This window comes from Uloborus diversus, chromosome 1 (assembly GCF_026930045.1).
Source record: "Uloborus diversus isolate 005 chromosome 1, Udiv.v.3.1, whole genome shotgun sequence".
Taxonomy (NCBI): domain Eukaryota; kingdom Metazoa; phylum Arthropoda; class Arachnida; order Araneae; family Uloboridae; genus Uloborus; species Uloborus diversus.
The window spans coordinates 61,607,381-61,628,952 of record NC_072731.1 but is presented as its reverse complement, the minus strand read 5'-3'; the positions used below and the strand labels follow the sequence as shown (position 1 = coordinate 61,628,952).

The 21,572-nt window shown below is 37.0% G+C and overlaps 1 protein-coding gene across 1 annotated transcript in view; it reads left to right on the top strand.

Annotated features, from left to right (window-relative positions):
- Window positions 1–429: 429 nt before the first annotated feature.
- LOC129234609 (complement factor B-like) overlaps window positions 430–21,572 on the top strand; it is a 45,868-nt gene continuing 24,725 nt past the window's right edge. Inside the window, exons 1-6 of the mRNA XM_054868638.1 lie at window positions 430–556; window positions 4,201–4,377; window positions 6,967–7,140; window positions 10,752–10,832; window positions 18,188–18,358; window positions 18,557–18,672. Of these exons, the coding sequence (XP_054724613.1) occupies window positions 466–556; window positions 4,201–4,377; window positions 6,967–7,140; window positions 10,752–10,832; window positions 18,188–18,358; window positions 18,557–18,672 (810 nt within the window). The 5' untranslated portion in view covers window positions 430–465. The remainder of the gene's footprint in view (window positions 557–4,200; window positions 4,378–6,966; window positions 7,141–10,751; window positions 10,833–18,187; window positions 18,359–18,556; window positions 18,673–21,572) is intronic.

The window sequence follows — 21,572 nt, the reverse complement described above, 5'->3', positions numbered from 1 at the left end:
CAGATGTCATCTCATTGGAGCTGAGTGCCAACAAACTGGCAGCGTGGCAGCTAAGGAAATATAGCGAGACAGAGCCGCCGAGAGCCAAGCGCGGGCCCCTTGTCAGTTTGGTCGCCAGGGCTCCCTCACCCCATGCAACTTATTAAATTAAAACTACTCTGATCTCGAGCCGTGCTCCTAGTTTCTGACTAGACTGACTTGGCCTCTTGTCGGCCCTGCAGCGAGTGTCCGCAGCAGTGGCACGTTTTGTTTCAATAGACCAGTCTGAACCGTACGATTGCTGCGGACTCTAATTACAGTTCTGTCACAGTGATCAAGAATTCTTTGAGAAGCATTGCCGCTACTAATATAACACAATTTTATCTTTCCTGCGCACTTCCCTTCATCTCCTGGAAGTAGAAGCCTTCCGCTTTCAAAATGGAAAATCACAAGCAAATGAATTAGTGCTCTTCATAATCATTTGCTATGCAATTAGGTATGAAAGCTGTTTGCCTTTTTCATGCTGCTCTCGGATTATTAACGTTGTCATGTTTAGCAGAGGCCAAGAAAGCAAAAGGTAAGCTGTCAACTAGAGTTTGTTGAATTTACATCTCAAGGCTGTAATAGTCGATAGTATTTCGTACAGCGATTAAAATAAAGTTTCTGTGGTTAGATTTCACATTGAACTCATTCCGTGCGATACATCGCTGTATGAACAAAATATTATGTGAAATCGGCAGGGCCTTCAATTTACAAGTTCAACCGCACCATGTCTGCGGTCTCTCGCTGGTGATATAAATTTACTTCACCAGTTTGTTGGCACTCTCAGCTTCAGTGAGATGACATCTGCCTTCAGTTCGGTTAATCCCTATTCCAAGCTGATGAGTCCAAACAAGGACGAAACTACAATCTCTTGATGGAATGACCGGGCTGTGTGTCGGTGCATTGCATCATGTAACCATGTATAAGGGTGGAAGTGAAAAAAACGGTATTGAGAAATATGCGAAGCCTATATGCGGGAAAGTTGCCTCTTACCAAGCCTATTTATCATGCAAAATTTCAGCTAAATCAAATAGTATCTTTAGCTACCCATTTGACTTTGAATTTTAAGTGATTAGCCTGATTTTTCACCAAACTGGAGAAAATGGAATGATTAAATATAATTACCTCTCATCTGAGACTTTGTGTGTTTGAAATGGAACTCTTCATAAATAAATATTTAATATATAGTTAGTGGAATTACCTAGGCGATTGCAAAATTGCTTTCAAACGTGTATTAAGCGCGCTAATCGCAATGCTCTACCAGCGCACTTTCTTATTGCGTTCACTGGTATCAACTGTGTTCTTTGTTCTAGTTGGTTCTCTCTCTCTTTTAAAGTAGTTCATTTAGTTTGAATTAATTCAAACCATTGAAATGATTACTTCAAATATAAATGAAGACGCTGTTTTTGCATATAAACAACTTGAAAGGGGAAAAAAAAAACGCAATCAAGGTTTTTCTTTAACATCGTAAATGAGATCAGCTTCAATTTTTATAAGTGCAACTGAATTCCAGTCACTTAAAGTCAAATAGTTATCTGCATTGAAATTTACTGTAGGAATTTTGAATTATTAACTGTTGAAAAGAAAAATGAGGAATAACACTTTTCATAAGAATATGCTGTAAATTGACGGTCGAAGGGGTAATATTTTGATTCAAATTAAGGAATTAAAAAATAAAGCTAGAAAGACAACAGATGACCAAGCTGTTTTACTCTCATAGCTTAAATCAAAGTATGATATCCTTGTAACTCCTGTGTCTGGTAGATACATGACATTAAAATACGCATATTAACTTTTGAAAGCAAATTATTGATATTTCTAAGTAACGCGCTGCCGTTTAAGTGCAAAAAAGTTGTCAATACAGGTTTTTAAAAGTGGAGTCATAAGGAAAATTGGAGTCATAAGGGGTATTATACAAATGAATTACAATAACGCCATTTACTCCAACATTTGAATGGAAATAAACGCTGGGCCAAAAGGATATGATTTAGAAATTGGGAAACAACTCGAGTCCTTTGAAGATATGACTGTAGCAAACTTTTAAAAATTAGATGTATCTTTGGCAGAGGTTTCTCCTGATGAACTTAGTACAGCTCAATGGTATATCTACAAAATTTAGAATGGAATTTCAAACAAAAATATTTTATTCTGCTTGTTAAGAAAGAATACAGTCATTGTAGAAGGTTAACGACAACAAATAGAACTTTTCGGTTTCGAGAAAATGCCCACAAGAGTACGCGAAAGTTTCGACACAGAATATGTTGTTAGAGTATACTTTATAATAAGTAAATCTCTAAATTATCACATCGGATTGGAAGTGAATACTTTTACAAGTTACAGCATAATAAAATAACGTAGTCATGCCAAGAAAATATTTCATTGTCAAGGCTGACCAACAATAGGCGAGAGAGATGGTCCTTTAACAGCTTTTAAAACGGAAAAAATGGCTAAACTCGATAATTGTTTAATTGTTTTTAAGAACTCAAGATTCCTACAGTAAATTTGAGTGCAGATAACTATTTGACTTCAATGTGACTGGAATTCAGTTGCACTTATAAAAATTGACGCAGATCTCATTTACGATGCTAAAGAAAATCTTTGTCTAATAATTGCGTTTTTTTCCCCCCCTTTTCCTTTCAATTTGTTTATATGCAAAAACAGCGTCTCCATTTATATTTGAAGTAATCATTTCAATGGTTTGAAATAATTCAAACTAAATGAACTACTTTAAAAGAGAGAGAACCAACTAGAACAAAGAACGCAGTTGATACCACTGAACGCAATAAGAAAGTGCGCCGGTAGAGCATTGCGATTAGCGCGTGTAATACACGTTTGAAAGCAATTTCGCTATCGCCTAGGTAATTCAACTACTATATATTAAGTATTTATTTATCAAGAGTTCCATTTCAAACATAAAGTTTCAAATGAGAGGTAATTATATTTTATCATTCCATTTTCGCCAGTTTGGAGAAAAATCCGACTAATTACTTAAAATTCTAAGTCAAATGAGCAGCTAAAGATATTATTTGATTTAGCTGAAATTTTGTATGATAAATAGTCTTGTTAAGAGGCAACTTTCTCCCGCACAAAGGCTTTGCCAGTTTCTCAATTTCTTTTTTTCAGTTCCTAGTGATCACCCTCCCTAAGCATCCCTCTAAAAATCACGAAGACCTCGCCCCCCCCAAAAAAAAAGCCCCCCAAAAGTAAAAAAGTATCCCCCACCCAAAAAAAAAAAAAGAAAAAAAAACACCCTCCTAAAAAAAAACTTAGTGTTTAGAAGCATCCAACCGTGGGTTTTAAATTCACTATTTAAAGGGAGCAAAGAGACTCGCGGGAGCAAAAAACTAATGTAATTTCGGCGCATCGAATTGTTGAACATGCATCACTTGACACAACTTTTCTGTTCGACGTAGACCGTGTAACAACAGGCAGCGCAGTTAGTAATAAATAAAGCAAAAGCAATCATAAAAAGAAGAAAAAAAACTATGTATGCAGTAAAAAATGTGTTGCAATTGTAATATTGAATGAAATAAAGTCAATAATAATAATAATAATAATAAATAAATAAATAAATATGTATTTAAAAGAAATAATTATGTATTAAAATCCTTTAATGAATAATATAAAGGTCGGAGCTTTGTTTTGATTGTCAGTTAACTTCAACAAAACTTCCGTTTATAATTTTCCGTGGAAAAAAAAAAGAGAGAATCATATGTAAAATAAATGAAACGGAAAAAAGAAGAAACAGTGCTAGGGGAAAAGATAAAACGTCAGGAAAAATAAATTAATGAATATTTAAAACTAATTAAAAAAAAAACCGCAATGGACATAAAAGCCACTAGCCACTAACCACATAAACATTGAAGTGGGAATACATGAGATAAAGCAATGGATCTTGTGATTCGCCATTTACCAATCATACAGACAATTGAATAAAAAACAACAAGCCGCAAAAAAGTCAAACACATAAGCAATTTTAATTGCTTAAAAAACGATAAAAAATAACTAATTGGCAGAGCGTAGACCTTTGAAGTAATTTGTAGTACCACATTAATTTTACAGTCATTATTGAGATAGGTGGAAAGGGGACAAGTGCCTCCCTTTTACGCACTTTTGAAAATATAATGCTAATAAGTGCATGCATGATACATAAACTGACATAAGTTTTTTTTTTTGTAGATGCCGAATGTCCACCCTATCCTTATATTTCCCTGGAACATGGGAATATTACAAACATAGGAAGGCAAAAATTCACGTTCCAGTGCGATCAGGGATATTTTCTCGCTTCGGAAAGAATAGTTCGATGCTGGAAGGGAAAGTGGAGCGATACTAAGAAGCCCGTCTGCCTCCCGAGAGGTAAAATGTATTTCAGAATGTTATTTGTCCCACAGGAATAATAGTTTTTTTTTTTTTTTTTTGTTTATTGAATGGCATTAGTTGCTGCGAAACATTGCTGTAAACATTTTTATTGAGAACTAAAAACTTTATGAAAGGAGCAACAGAGTTATTTTCCTGTATTTTCAGTAAAGCCGCCGTGATTCAAGGCGGGCCCCTTGTCAGTTAGGTCGCCGGGCCGTATGTAAACAACTGTACTGCCCAAAAGCGTAATAGAAACAGTTGGAATGGAAATGAAGGAAAAGGATGTAAGTCAGTACGAAGGAGTTTGAAGGGGAATTTACGTCTATAAGACATGGCCTTGCGTCCGTAGCCGAAACTGCCACTCCTAGTTTTGCTCCTATAACGTTCGATAACGGCCAGCGGTGGAAAAAAAGATGGTCATTTGGTGAGCTGGTAGCGGATGAGTGGTCAACGCTAAAGGTGAGGTCCCGACAGGGCCCGCTTAACATCTGAAGTTAGGGAAGCTAAGCCTCTTTTCAGGGCCCCCATCTTTTGTTTTCAGGATATATTGTCTCAAAATTTTATGCACATTGAAACAAAACTCACAAATGCTACATGTATTGCTTCTAAAAACGGCCAAGCAGACTTCCAAATAAAGTTTATCCCCCCCCCCCCCCCCCGACGTATTGAACTTTCGTACACTAATTTTTATTCCCATTCATAGTAGATAAGTTGGTGTTTCAGATTTATCATTTCATAAAATTTATAAAGTGTCATAAAAGTATATTGTAGCACATTGGGGCAAATTCCACAGATGAAAATAGCTTACTACCTTATTTTATGAACTGTGTCATCACTTTTTAAAATTCTTCCAAAATCTTTATTCAACGAGTTCCAAGGTTTGAATACATCCAAAAGCAGAAACTGAGAATTTTAAGTCATTTTGGGGCCCTCTGTTAATTCTCAAGCTTCCTGAGCCTATTGGGTAGTCAAGCCCTGGGTCCCGATATTGCTTAAGCTAATAAAGGTACACCCAGTGTCTTCTGCTGGAATATTCTTCTATGGCGGTATCGGAAGTGGAAGCCTCATGCGCAAGTTAAATTGGGCCAGAGAGCGAAGTGGATGGTCAGAAGGTTGAGCTGTGTGACCCGTGAACGTGAACATTGAAGTGGGAATACATGAAATACACCGCCAGCTCAGTCATTTCCAGCCGAGGACTGCAGTTAGGAAAGTGACAGCTCAGTCACTTTCCTATGCCGGGCTGATGAGTGCTAATAAGCACGAAACTGCAGTCCTCGGCTGGAAATGACTGAGCTGGCGGTGTATTTTATGTATTTCTGCTTTAGCCCTGGCTATTGGGCGGTAATTTACTGAATATTGAAGTGGGATTTGGAATTTGGTGCAGCCTGGAGGATTCTCAAAACGTTCCGTCCACTTTAATTTGTACTGTCATATGCCCAGCACGGGAAAATTCCCGAATCAATAACTAGGTTCAAGTAAGTTACGACAATTCTTTAAAGAAAGAAACAGCTTTATTTCTACGAAGTGGCATGGTTAAGAAGCAGCTTCATTGCAAAGTTAAAATTGCAACAATATTACTTTTATAAAATTTAAAAACTAACCTCCCGTTGGATTACTAAAATCACGAAATAATCCATATTGTAATAGGGATTATTTCGTGATTCAGTGGCAGTTTTGGTTTCGGAAACGGACGCAAGGCGAAATCTTATACGTAAAATTCCCCTTCAAACTCCTTCGTACTGACTTATACCCTTTTTATTCATTTCCAACTGTTGCCATTACGCTTTTGGGCAGTACACAACCTTTACTCGGCTAGGGACGTTGCAGTAGTTTTGAGACTTGTGATTGGTCAGACGAGGCAAATGCACGTTATCTATGATCCCCCAAATGCAACGCATGTGAAAAATTCTGTTCTTTAAAAAGGTCTGAATTTAAGTTTGAATATTTCATTCCCCACTCTTTCGGAAAAAAATTCCAGAAGATCTTGTTTCAAAAATTAAACAATAATTAGCGCATGCAAAACAAGCTACGAAGGAGATGAATAACTTTTTTAAAAGGTCTGAATTTAAGTTTGAATATTTCATTCCCCACTCTTTCGGAAAAAAATTACAGAAGATCTTGTTTCAAAATGAAACAATAATTAGCGCATGCAAAACAAGCTACGAAGGAGATGAATGACTTTTTTACGCGAAAGCCAATCGGCCGTCTCTCCTATTTTTTGTATGGTCTCTAGCAAAATAAAGGTTGCTTATATGCCGCCGGGCCCCCATTAGCCAATAAAACCTACAAAACCTATACTGCTCCGACGCCAAGTTGCCCCCTCCTCAAAGGACTAAGTGCTGAATTTTCTACTAGGTAGGCTGACATGACCTCTCGGCTGCCCTGTGTATTCATAGCAGGAACAATTAGTTCTGTTTCAATGAATAATTAATCTCCAAGCGTTTAAGTTGATATTATTCCTGAGAACTGATGCTGGGATTCTTTTATTCATTGCTCTCTCAGAGCAAGCTGATGAATTACTGCTTTAATTCAATTCAGAAAGTTAGTCTATTTTTATATGTTTATTTGGATCTTCCCCACTTGTAGAAGATACTTGCAGTGAACCACCGCCTGTACCCCACTCCGAAATGCACGGAAACTACCGATCCGTAGGGTCGTCGGTGCTGTACATGTGCCACACCGGCTACACTTTACTCGGAGATAGTACTAGGACGTGCCTGGACGGAAGACGATGGACTGGTCTTACGCCTATTTGTGTGGGTAAGTAGTCCTCATACATGAGATATTCTTTGCTTTTCCCCTAAGGGCTGGTTTTTGCTAATGTAATTAATCAATGGTGCCTAACCTTTTTTTTTACAGGAGGGTATCTTATACTAAGATGAATCTCGCCTATCTGGCCATGTGTGACGCATATAAATACAAAAAAAATATTTTTTTTTTTCGAGATAACATATGAAAAAACGTGCCTCCCCCCAAGAGAAAGGGCGCACCTCCCCTAAATACCACGAAGACTCGCCGAGAGCAAGATCTCCCCCAACAAGCCGCAGTCTGCGCCATGTCCCCTCCCCCTCCAGATGGGCTTCTTTGAAAGAGCTAAAACAGTTTTAGCCATTTGGGAGACTCTTAAAATCTGGGGCCCTAGGCCATGGCCAAGTTAATCTATTTCTTAATCAGGGGCACCACGAGGTTGTATTTTTGGGAAGAGGCAACCTCTCAATTTACCGAATGAAACACTGAATTTTATCACCGAATAATGAAAGATACATGCATACACATTGCACACATACCTACATCCAATTAAAAGAGACATTGGGTGTCATATAAAAATTAATTTCAATATTGAAATACTATCTCTGACTTTGCTGATTCGTCAGAAAAAAAATTCCCGAATAAGCAGTGTTTTGGGACGTCAGATAGTGACTTCCAGAGCCGCGTCCAAGGGGAGGGTTTTTGGGGGTTAAACCCCTCCCATTGAAAAACAACAACAACAACGAATTATTAAATGATTTTTTAAAATGTATTTTAAGTTTTAATTAGTTTTAGAGTTAATGCAGTGATACAGTGTTCACCCTCTCAGAGGGTGAACACTGTACACACATATTGCAGAGGGTCCCTCTGCAATATTTCCCCATCTTTAAAAATTAACACTTTCCTTGTAGGATTCCCAAGCACCTTGATTGCTAAATGTTTGAAAAAAGAAATGGCTGAAGAATCTGGCAATGCTGAGCATGCAGGGGATACTTATTTAAAAGGAGTATTAGACAATGATATAGCCAAAAGAAAAAAAAAAGAGGGACAGGGGAAATGGTTACTTTGCTTATTACCATTAGGTTTTTTCATGACCAAAATAGGAAAGCTTTTTGAGTTTCGGAAAAGAATATATCCCCAAATCCCTTCCCTTGGATACGCCTTTGGTGTTGGGTGAATTTGTCGTTTCACGTATTAGAAGTATGTTTCTATGCGAAACAGCAATTTTTTGGTGTAAAATTAATATTTTCATTAAATTCCTGTTTAATATTATTTTATGAAAAAGAAAAGAACGTAACTAGCATTTGGTGGCATAAAAGAACTATGTGTTCAGTTTTTTCCACTTTTGCAAATTGTTGAAGAATTAAAAATAAAAATAAAAAAAGAAAAAAAGATATCATTAACAAAAAAAAAAAAAAAAGAAGGAGCTTCGTTATAGAACTAAAAAGTATTCAATATGTTTAGTTAGTTTACCTTCGACAATCTAAGTTATAAAGGGAAAAATTTTAAACCCCTCCCTTTTTGAAATCCTGGACACGGGCCTGGTGACTTCCAAATTTTTGCTCAAGATTGTGGTTCAGCCATTCAGCAATTTTTTTTTCTTTTCAATTTTCCTCATTTTTTCTTTCTTAAAATAATTTGGGTAAAATCAAGTGCAGAAAATCCTTGCATTATTGAAAATATGCCTGCATATCAGTTAACAATTATTTCAGAAATTTATGGTTAGATGGCGCCACCAAAGAGTAATAAGCTCCATTTCTCAAATGCCGCAGAATAAATGAATTATTTCCATCTTAACCATAGAAATCGAAAAGTGTATATATAGTGTTCATTGCATTTTTGCATGAATATATTTTGCATTCGAAATTTTACAGCTTTAATGTTGCAGTGAGTTTTGGAATCAGGGGCGTCCGAACGAGAGGTCACATCACAGGAAGGCACTGTGACCTCCCCAAAAAATTTCTCATTCAGGAAATTTTCTAAAACGATTCGGCAAGTTCGGAGACATTGCAATGTTTTTACTTCCTTTTACAACGAGCTGACGGGTGCATCACATGGGGGCACATTCGGGTCTAAAGAGGCAAAAGACTCCTTTAGACCCGAATGCGACCAAAATGGGAGGTGCACAACTAGACCCCACTAAGAGTCTACGTACCAAATTTCAAGTTATGCGACATACATACGCACATACATACATACGTACATACGCACATACATACATACGTACATACGCACATACATACATACGTACATACAGACGTCACGAGAAAACTCGTTGTAACTAACTCGGGAATCGTCAAAATGGATATTTCGCGTGCCTCTACGTTCTTAGGCAATTATCCACGTGTGGTCGAGTCGGAAAAAAAACTCAACATTCATTCAGGGGTGAGCACTGAGCAAAATAGAAATTAAGGTCGATTTTTGAGTGAAATTTTTTTCGCAAATACAATACTTCCTTTTTGTAAAAGGAAGTAAAAACGTTTTTTTTTTTGCCCCTTCTTGGGGGGGGGGGGAATCATTGTTAATTTCGATGTAAATTCAAGTGGTGTTATAATTTGGCGAACACTTGGCGATATATCGCCAGTCTTTTGGTCTGCAAGTTTTGTCACCAACTTGACGACAAATTTGGCGATTTTTTTCTTTTTTTTCAAATCTGGTTTCAATTTGGCCACTCTTGGTGATATTTAGAGAGTAAACTATTGAATCACATTAAAATTGCCAATAATGGGGAAATGACATTAAATTGGAGTAAAAGGAAGTTATGTGATGCACACATCAGCTCGTTTCTTTTTAAATTGCAGGTATTGTGTTATTATTATTGATGCATAGAATATGTTCTCATTAGAGGTGGGCATGTGTGTATGCTCATGTTTCATCATTCACTAATTTAGGAATTTCATTTGGTAAATTAAGAATTGCCCCCTTTCAAAAATTCGAGTTCAATGTGCTCCTGTTCAGAATAAAGAAATTTTAACTGAATTATAAGGTTTATAAAAAAGTTTCTGATACCGTGTTCTTTTGATTTGTATCGGAAAATTAAATTGTAAAGTAGGGCGTAGTCGAGAGAGCTTGGGAGACGACCCCCCCCCCCAACCGACCTTTCAACGACCCCCCACTCCTTAATTGCAATAAAATAACTGTGTGGCAGATAGGGAGATGGAAAGTTCACATCTCCCTACCTTTTCTTCAAGGGCAGAAATCGAGTAGAGATTTATGTACTTTTAAATATATTTAAGATTAGATTTCAATAGTATTGAAAAACAAAAATAATATGAAAATTAGAATGTGTTAAAAAAGAGAAACAAAAGTAGAATATCATAGCAGATGCATTTATTTAGAGCAAATGCAACAACTAAGATAGCATTTCTTAGACTGCAGACGGGGAAGCCGGGGGGGGGGGACATGGTCGTGCATATCGCGTCATTAAAAAGAGGAGGGGGATTTGAGAGGATTTTGATTTTATTGTAGGGAGTGTTCTCTTTTCGGGGGAGTGCTTCGTAGTTATTGAAAGGTAGGGGGTGCGTTATCGCACCCATTGAGAAGGATAGGCATCTCCTGCTACAGATGAAATCATTTAATTTTATGTACTCTTAATATTGAACATATTAATTTTCCCTTTGTAGAAGAATCTGAGCCGTTATCCAGCATTGCGGATCGCATGAAAAATGATTTCATAACAGAAATGGGAAACTACTCGTCGGATAGTAAGTATTTCAAACAATTTGAAAATAATAATATTTTTGTTCTGAAGTTCTGATTTTTTTTCCTCCCCGTTTTTTGAGAGTAAAGGGAGGAGGTGGACCTTTTATCTTCCCCAATTATCCAAAAACATCATGATAAATTAAAATGTGACAAAATTAATGAGAAAGAAAAACAACGTCAATGTTAGTTATGATTGCTGTTACTATTATTCTGTATGTTGCTGTAAAATGGTGTGAAATTTATAAGAACATAAATTTATGATCTGTAATATGAATAAATAAACTTAAATAACTAATTAATAGCTAATAAATAGCTAACTGGTAAAGGATCGAAAGGAAACCGGACTTTAGTGCGAGTTATTGAAAGTAAGTGTGCATACAACTTTCGCTTATTTATAGTGTGTGTTTCAAATTCGCTAAGAAAGTCTTCTGAAAAAAAATCCTTGTTTGCCAACGCATTTTCTGACAAACTAAGAAACGCTTACAAAGTAATTTGCAAATGCAGTAGAACTTCAATTTGCCGAACTAAAACCATCCGAATCGTTGATTCTCTGAATCAGAATTACAGTAAAAGAAATGACTATTAACTATCTGCGATTAGCAAAATAACGAGTCTGTCTACTAGTACAATTTTGTCTTTCCCTCCAGGGCTTTACACGCAGCGCGAACATTATTTGGATGATGAAAAAATCACCGTCTCATAGCACAGTTCTACCATTATTTGCTTTTATTTTACAGGCAGCACTTCTGGAAAAGTGTTGATTTTTTATTTGATTAACAAAGAGTTATTTTTCATAAAGCAGGTTTTTTTTCCCATTTCCAACATACATGCAGCAATTAATCAAAAATAGATTAATTAATATCGCACTAGCCGAATGGGATTCGGTCACAATTCATACGGAAAAAACTGGGGTTCTACAGTACATCCTAAAATGGAACTAGCAGAGCGTGGTTTCGATCCACGGACCTCTGGGTTATGGGCCCAGCACGCTTCCACTGCGCCACTCTGCTGCAGGGAGGAAGCGCAAAACAAAAAATTTCAAACCAAATTATTATTACGCAATCGGGGGAAGCTGCTTCTTCGGGCCCTCTGGTACTTCTGGGGGGAGGGCAGCAGAGCTCAGGGTCTTTGAGCAGAGCTGCTCTCCGTCTACTTTCGCGGCGGTCCCGATTGGAGTCGGTCACTTTCCCTCCAAGTCTGCAGCCCCTTTTTCCCCACCATGACTATTGTTGAGAGGCGGAGTCGTGGAATCCCAGTCGTGTTGACTTTGGGGTAAGACGGAGTCAGAGGATTTAAAATTCCGACAGAGAGTTGAAGTCTTTCATTTCAACTCCGACTGAGCAGGCTTGGTTTAAATCTGATCTGTTGTCTGAAATAAGCTACATAGGCTGATTTAAGACTGAGTTCGGGGGGGGGGGGGGAGAGGTGTGACGTAGTTGCAGCGGAGGGGCGCTCCACCCCGGGCGGCACTATTTTGGGGGCGGAAATTGGACACATTTGAAGTGGAAGAAAAAACGATTCAACTTATTTTCCCAAGAAAGGAATCATGCTTTTAATCGGTTACTAGAAGCAAAAAAAAAAAAAAGCTTCAAAGTGTAGGCAAACTTTTTAGTGTGACAATGGTAAAAAAATTATTTTGATACAAAACATGTGTTTTACGGACATATCTATTCAGTGGCGGATCCAAACGATCTTGTTGGAAGGGGCGAATGAGTAATGTATTATGGGGGGTGGGGGTGGGGGGTGACTAATGAAAATAAAATTTAAAAAAAGTTTTACGAAATGAAGCATGATTTTTTTTTTCTTGTGAATAATGTATATCGTTCAAAGAGTTCGAATAAAAGTTACAATTGTTTCGAGTACCACAAGCATAAAAAATCAGGGGGGGGGGGAAGAATTTCCACTAATATTCTGTATCTATTATCCAAATTCAACCCTTCAACTTTTGATTCGTTTGAGGACTCCTGAAATATTTTCAGTAGCCATTGTACTAGTTTCCTTATAAAAGAAATGTTGCAGTATCAAGAAGATGGCATTTCTTTTTACAAGTTTTCGTACCAAAAATATAGAAATACTAAAACTGCATTTGTAAATAAAATTTGAATATAGCATGAATTTATTTGTTGGTTGAGTTGTTTAATATGCATGCATAAGTAGGAGTGCTCGCAAGCGCTCCCCTGAAAATTTTTGTTAAGAACGCATTTTTAGACTATTTGGTGGTTAATAATAAGAAGGGAGGCTTGGAGATCCTCCCACCACGATTTTTTTTTGAAATTTATGGGTATATTTTCGAAAACACAATAATTTACAAAATTTGGGGGGGGGGGGGACCGCCCCACCCCCTCCCCGGTGGATCCACCACTGGCACTATTGCTTGTTTTTCTATCCCTTAGGAGGCTGCGGTGATCAGGAGAAGGGATTTTTTTTAATTGCACACAGTAGCGGATTTTTTTTGTGGGGGGGGGGAGCAGGGCGCCGGCCCCTTAAAGGATGAATTAATTAAACTACATAATTAGTTGTTTTTAAATTGAATTCTTTATAGCATTTTTTTATAGTTATTTAAGAGGAACACAAAACAAACACCGTATATTTTGACAAAAGTATTTTTGCAAGGAAGAATTTTGCTAAAGAAGTAATACTGGAGTCATAGGAGAAGCAGAATGCATTTAACTCACTGGTTTCGAATTCAAAGGAACGTAATACCGCGATTTTTCCACTAATTCTTCTTTGATAATAGATCCAATAATTAACTTTTCACAAAAAAAAAAATGTGTAGGCGTGCCTAAAAGAGTCATTTCGATGCAAGAAGTTATTTGCGAAATAATAGATTTCTTTTTCAGCTTATAAAATATGCAAAATGAAAGAAATCATATGATAGCTTCTTGGCAAAACCATGATACTAAATGGAATTGGCATGTAGTATCAACATGTCATCTCAACTGTACCATGGCTTTAAAAAAAAAAATCGGCAACTGCTTTGAAATTCACACAAAAATAGTTTCTGAATTCTTCAGTAAAACTTATATGTTATGAAGCTATGATTTTCTTAATCATGTAATATTTTACAGTTAAAATATAAATGTATTTATAAAACTCAAATGAGATATGGATTTATTCAATAACCTTGCCCTCGTGCAATGGCGGATCCAGACGATCCTCTTGGGAAGGGCGAATGATTAATGAATATTGTATTTAGGACTAACTAAAATATTTTTAAAAAGTTTAAAAACTGAAGCATGTCTTATTTTTTATTTTCAAGAATATTTGTGATAAAAAGAGTTTAATTGAATGTTCCGAGTGCCTTGAGTGCAAAGAATGAAAAATTAAAACATCAAAAAAGAAAAACGCGTATGGCAAACGCAATTGGAGGCCATCTTTTATGACGTTCGGAGAAGGGACGGGATTTGGAAATTTGATCCTTAAAATTTTTGAAATTGAAGTCCAAAAACGTAATTTTGGACGAACTTCGGTAACCGGAGGCTGGAGGACCTTCCTTCGGAAATTGCTAAAAAAATAGTCTTAAAGAAGCTATTGTTGGCCATCTTTGGCAGCGTTAAGAGAAGCGATGCAGATGAGAAACTCTCCCTCACGTTTTTAATATTGTAATTTCTAAAATACAATTTTAGGCAATTCTTAATGACGGTATGGGATGAAGACTTTTCCCCGGAAAGTTTCTAAAATCGAAAGCATGGGGTTCAGAACTCTCCCCCGGAAATGCGTTGATATTGAAGTTCCAGAAACACAATTTTCCACGTTTTTTTGTGATGTTAGGAAGAGAGATTATGTTAAAAACGCGATTGTATAATCCGACTTTGCCAACGTTAGGGGAAGGGATTGGTTCAAAGAATCTTCTCAGGGGGGGGGGGATTTTTTTTGAAGTTTTCAGCTCCAAGAGCAGAAAAATTTAGATGATCTAACGATGACAAGAGGGAGAGGAGGTTCTTCGTTGAAGATTTTTGGAATTTGTTCTAAAAGCTCAACTGGAGGTGATTTTTGTGATGTGGGAGGGGGAGGAGGGGAGGGGAGTTCTGTGGTCTGCTAATGGAATTTTTTTTGAATTTACAAACCTTTGGGGGGGAGGGGGGGGTATTGCCCTAGTCGCCCCCTGTGGATCCGCTACAATATTCCTAATTAAAACCGCTCATTGTACAGTATCTCGGTATAGGGCCTCAAATGTATTAGAGGCCCTATTTTCAAGTGTTGTTCGTAGAGTCCGCTCTAAAGGTCATATTTAAAGGCCTAAATATTAACAAAAGGGCCTTGTTTTTTAGGATTTGACGAACCTTTCGAATTCGACATTTAATGAACGGGCATTTGCTAAAAAGCTAAAACCTAATAAACTGATAATTTGGTAGATATTAGATTTGACAAAGAATTTTCTATTTATATACGTGATGCTTATTTATTGACAAATGCAAATGAATTGGTTATAAGGACACCCGATGAAAGGTCATTTCGCAAAGTCACGAAGAGTGACCGTATGTAACGATGTCCGACTGTACACTGGTGTCCAAAAGTTAAGCATAATTGTTATTCATGTGAGTAATGTGAGAAATATACATCGAAATAGGGGGAAACGTGGTATGCGAGTGCAACACGGTTACAAAATAAGGAAACTACTAAAGAAAACGGTAATATTTACTTTTATCATCCTAAAAAAATTGTTTAAATGAAAATTAGGCATATGAGGAGTTTACTCTTTGCACAAAAAATTTTCTTTAAAAGATGATGCTGAAGTTCAATAGTGTGTATGGCCACCTCTGACTGCCAGGCACGCTGCACAACGATTACTCATACTTTCTATGAGGTGGTGGATGAGTTGTGGGCTTAAACAGTTTCAAGCATACTGAAGCGCTCTTTTTAGCTCCGGAGCGGAGCTTGGCGGGGGCGAACGGACTGCAAGTTGTCTCCCGAGCATATCCCAGACATGCTCGATAGGGTTCAGATCAGGGGAGTTCTCAGGTCACGTCATTCGCTGGATATTTTCTGATTCGAGGAAGTCATCGACCACAGCTGTTCGGTGACATGGCGCGTTATCGTCCATGAATATGAACTCAGGACCAACAGCACCTCGAAACAAGCGAACATAAGGCTCAAGAACCTCGTCTCTGTATCTTTGACCAGTGACTGAGCCTATTTCAAAAATATGGAGGTCGGTGCGGCCATCCAACATAATACCCACCCACACCATTACTCCTGCTGACGCAAAGTGATGTCTTTCTCTTATGTTTTGCGGTTGGAAACGAGTCCCCTTTTCTCTCCAGATTGTTACCTGACGAGAATCCCCCTGTAGAGTAAAGCGGGACTCATCACTGAACATCACATTAGCCCACTGTCCCGGACTCCAATGCCGATGTTGCAAGCCCCAGTTTAAACGAGCGCGTTTATGCGCTGATGTGAAAGGAATGCAAAACTGCTGGTCTTCTGGCATTGAGTCTCCTGTAAATAGTTTGCCTCGAAATTGTTATTCCTGTGACCGGCACTGAGCGCCGAACCCAGTTCTCTGGCACAACTGTCCCTATGACGTCGTGCAGAAATTGCCAGAAAACGATCTTGGCTTGCGGTTGCGACTCTTGGTCGACCTGGTACTGGTCGGCGGGTAACATCTCCCGTATTTGAAAACCTCTGCCACAGTCTCGAGATTACACACTGAGGCACATTAAGAATACGTGACACTTAAGTTTGTGATCGTCCAGATTTTAGCATTCCAACGATTCTTCCTTTCGCAAACATGTCCAATTGGCGTCTTTGTGCTATTATTAGTTCTGTTTCACTAGATCCAATGTTTCTTGGTACAGCAATTGCATGAAACGCGCCTGAACTCTCTAAAGCGTGCGAGCTGTTTTATCCAAGTTCCGAAACGCGCACCTAATTCGCGCATGGCACCATCGACTATACTATTTTGCATTAACATATTGTTTCTTCTTCAACCAATGAATCTCCATAAGTAACTTTATATAATTTTACGAAAATTTACAGATTTTTCTCGTATTTTATGAATTATGCTTAACTTTTGGACACCAGTGTATATATGTGTGTGTATGTATGTTTATAAGCGAAACTCTTTCCACTATGAAATATTTCTTATTGCACCACTGGTGTGAAGTGGTCCTATATCGGTAAAAATGTCGGCCTGATGGAAGAGTGGGAGCCCTGTATTATACTGGGTTTAGTATTTAATTGGCTTGAAACGTTAAAGATATCTTACGTCCACATTGAAAGTATATTTGTGCATAATATTTATGTACTTAAAAGTAGATTCATTAGCCTGTAGGGATCCTAAAAAATAAATAAATAAAAAAAAACACACATATAAAAATAAAAGTTATGAAAATATTGTACTGAGGAGGGGAGTGCTATTCAATTTCCCGGGCATCCTCCGAAAGATTTTTCTGTGTCTGCCCCTGACTGTAGAACAGAGTTTCTCAAAGTGTAGTCCCGCGGGACTAGCCTGTAAAAGGTTAACTATAGCAAAGGCAACAATGAAATTGAAAAAATTTTCTTTCGAAGATAAAGTTAGCAATGGATTTTTAACAACTTTTTTGAAAAATTTCCTTTTTGGAAAAAAATGACACTATATTTTCAGGAAAGGGACAAAAAGAGTAAGAGAAGAAGAGTCTTAAATGGTCGGTAATTTACTGCTTATACCTATGGTCCAAAATCTGATTCAAGCAATTGCTTCGATTGGTCATTCATTACTGAATTTTCATTAAGACCGAATGAATTTTATGTTCATTTCAGAAAATCACTTTTTCACTACTCTAATAAATAATGCGATCATTACATTCATATTGTACAATCACAATCATTACATTCAAACGAAAGTTTTATAATCAGTAAAATGCCTAGGTAGGCCTTTCCAATTTACATGAAAAGTAATTGTTTTTGATTCACAACCTCCTCCGTCCTCTCTTTCACCTAAGATTATTATATTCCTGTTATTCTAAACAAAACCTAAAGTCACGTTTTTAGGACGTCATTTTCAAAAAGTTTCCAGTGAAAGATGTCTAACTTTCGATCATATTTTGTGAGATTCTGCCATCATCTAAATATTGCGCATTATGCCAGTAATATTACAATTTGATTAGTCATTCAGGGTATCTTTGAGTCCCCCGGCTAACTTAGTGCCACCTCATATTTTTAGTTTATTTGACTTGGAAAAAAAAAAAAAAAAAACTAGTTGGGGCAAACAACCACGTTTTCAATTTTGATTGTATTCGTTCTGCTCATAGGCCGCTACTGCTTCATATTTAGGGGAAGTTTCTTCGGGACCACCTTCAACAGTCACATTTTGATTTTAAATGACGATTTTAACAAGAGAAATACTAATTACTGACTGATAGTTTATTTCCATCAGGTGTTGCTTCGCAAGGTAGGCTGCTTGACACTTCATCGATAAAGGAGGGTCTAGAGCTCGTGATTTTGTTCGATCGTTCCAGCAGCATTGACCCAAAGGATTTCAGAATTGGGAAAAAGTTCGTCAAGTTTTTACTGAACCAGTTTGGAGTCCGGAATGGCGAAAATCCAAGTAATTTCTCATTCATATTTAACCCTATGAATAACTAATATAAGATTAATAAGAATCACCGAAAAGCATAAAAAATGTTCAACTTACTTATGTTATAGCTTGTCTCACTGCCGAATGAGATAGCTTAAAATCTTAAATTTTGCGTTAAAGTTTAGTTTTTCAAAAATGTAAAATGTAGTTTTTTCTACTTTACTGTAGCTGGCACACGCGCCGCAGTACTGACATTCGGAACCAAGTCTGACATTATCTTTAATGTCGATGAGGTCTTGATAAGTGGACCGCAAGCTGCGAACATGGCTATAGATAAAATAGAGGTAATATTATAGCATATTATGTATGTGCCCAAGTTTTAGTATTCAAGGAAAACATTACACTGATTTTTTTTTTATTTTGAATGAACCTCATACTGATTCAAAATCTTAGAAACAGCGTTGCTTTTACGGAGGTAGCTCAACTTCGCTCACATAACAATTATCTTTCTCTGATTCCCCCCCCCCTAGGAGGAAATGATCTCGCTCAATGTTAAAGCTCTCCCAGATGGAGTTGAACAACGTGCTCTCTTACATCAGCGATTCATATAAACAAGGTCTTATGAGTTGTGCTTTAACCTTCTTGTACATGCGTCACTGACAAGCAGCGTTTGGGTGAGGTAGTGTGTGGTGCTCTCGCCGGTTTTTCTATTACCAGGAAAATGTCAGAGCGATTGAAGTAGCGCTACTGCAACTGCATCACATTTGGCCGAAAACTGGGCGGCATTCAAGTGGAAACCATTCGGAAGCAACAGCTTTCAGGGACATTGTTCCAGTTCATTCCTCGCACACTTGATTTAGGTTTTTTCGGGGAAAAAAAAACAGACTTTTGTGGATCATCAATAAGCGCTTCACTCTCCTGATATTGCCTTCTGCAACTCCTGGTTGTTTCCAAAAATCATGAAGCTATTGAAAGGAACGCGATTCCAGACAAGAGAGAACATTGTGTCTGCAACTACGGATGAGTTAAACTTTATTCCGAAAGAGGAACGCCTCCAGAAATGTCAGCCTTAGACAAGTGTGTAAAGTCCCAAGGAGACTTCCTTGAGTAATTATGAGTCCCATTGCATGGATGTCTCCGTGCTTCTTTGTGGGTGGACGCATCGCTTCGTATGCCGGAGGTTCTGGGTTAGAATTCTCACCGGTACTCTAGGTGTTATTTCCTTCTCTTTTTGTAGTAAATTTTTCTTGTATTTTTTCAGAGGCAAAGGCGCTTTGTTCGTTTGACTCAGACTGCGCCATTTAATATTTTTGAGGTATTCATTTTATAGAGTTTTTTTTTTTTTTTTAAGCCATTTGGGGTGCGAAGAATTGCTCTGTCGAACTCCAGGGGAATGGGCCATCCTCTTTGGAGAGATGGTAACCTTTGTGGTAAGTTATGTGGATAGGTAAAATTCAAGACCACATAACACCAGTCACCTACTTGTAGCTCAGTAACAACCTTTGTTTTATTTGATCTGTCATCAAAATTCACTATCGTTTTATTTGATCTGTCATCAAAATTCACTATCAAATCTTTTGCAGGATCATCTGCATGCCATGATTTTGCCCTTCATGGCTGACATAACATTCATTCTTTTGATACCTGGAGTATATTTTACATTTTTGAACAGATTATTTTCAAGTCAATATCTACTTAATTGAATAAAATACTTTAGTTGAATGTGTAGGATCCTTTATTACGTTAAGGAAATCAGTTGATGACTGAACTTTTATGTTTCTCAATTTACTGATACTTTTCTGCCTAAACCAAAAGGTTACCTTTTCTTTCAGCTGTCACCTCTTTACCATGTATATAGATAACAAATATTCAATTTGAATTTTTGTTTGGGTATGGAACTAATTTTCGCTTTGGTTCTATTCTTTTTCTTCAAGTACAACCCTTTTTAAGCTCATATTCATACATGAAACATTATTTCATTTTTTTCACGGAGGCATAGTTTTAGAGTCAGCACACAATATTTTTAGATGAATCATTTAAAACAGCTTTACCTTAACACTCAATTGTAAAGATCCAACATTTGAAGAAAATCATACAAAAACGTTACGTGTTTATGAAGCTCTAATAAATATTTTCTATCAAATGTAGAAAGATGAAACTTCAGGTATATGACTAACATATCAAGTTAATTTATAATATGAGATATTTTTCTTTTTACCTGCTAATTTAGGTTAGAAGAAAAACTTGACTACTTTACGCGTTAAGTGTGTTACCGAAAGAAAAGGTATGAGTATTTTCTAGGGTTGAAATGTTAATAAAAGTCTTACTTTTAAGTTTTTAATTCATAGTTATGGTAGAACATTTGTTTTAATGTTATTTCATAGTTTTTTCAAGAAAAATTTAATTATTAAGAAAAATATGGCTTTTAAATTTAACTACGCATTTTTTTGGTGCTGTCTGTGTGCTACCAAATATGTCCAAAATTTCATAGAAAAAATGTTTTTATCAAAAAATTGATGCTCAAATTGAGAACAGTAGATATTTTTTAATCTAAAAAAAAAGATTTGTTTTTAATTTGAGTGAAAAAAATAATTCAGTGTGTCAGGACCACTTTTCGTGGAATCGCTCATAGAGTGGTTTTTCAAATTGATCGAGGTTTTGTAGTGTGTTTTTGCGTATCATGGCATAACGTCTGACTTTCTTTTTTAATAGCAATGAAATTTTTTTTATACTTTGTTTCTGTTTTGTTTTTTACTTCGACAACCCATCATTCTTCTGAAAGGGTGAGAAGTTCGAATCTCATCTTCTGTATGGTCCCTTAATACTTTAAACTCGAATGTCTCCTTCAGTTTTGGTCGCACAAGTATCAAATTTTTTTGTGTTTGTACATAATATCTTTCGATGGAGATTATTGTTGGGAATTCCAAATAATATTATCAATAATTCACGTTTATTTTGATATATTTGGCATTAATTAAATTCCCATTTTCTTTTATCTTGCAAAGTCACAAATGCTAATGTCAATGTATATAACGTATTTCCCGATCTTAGACACGTGCGTGCCTTACGTCATGAAATGACGAAATTCCTTGCCCATTTGATTGGCCGCCGTTCTAACATCGGGAAATGCACATTTCACATGCAAATGACTCTGGCTGACTATATATGTTGCTTCTGTAGCTCAGTTGCTCTCTCTCTGTTAAGGCGCCGTATTTTAGTTTCATAGTCAGCGCAATTTCAATGT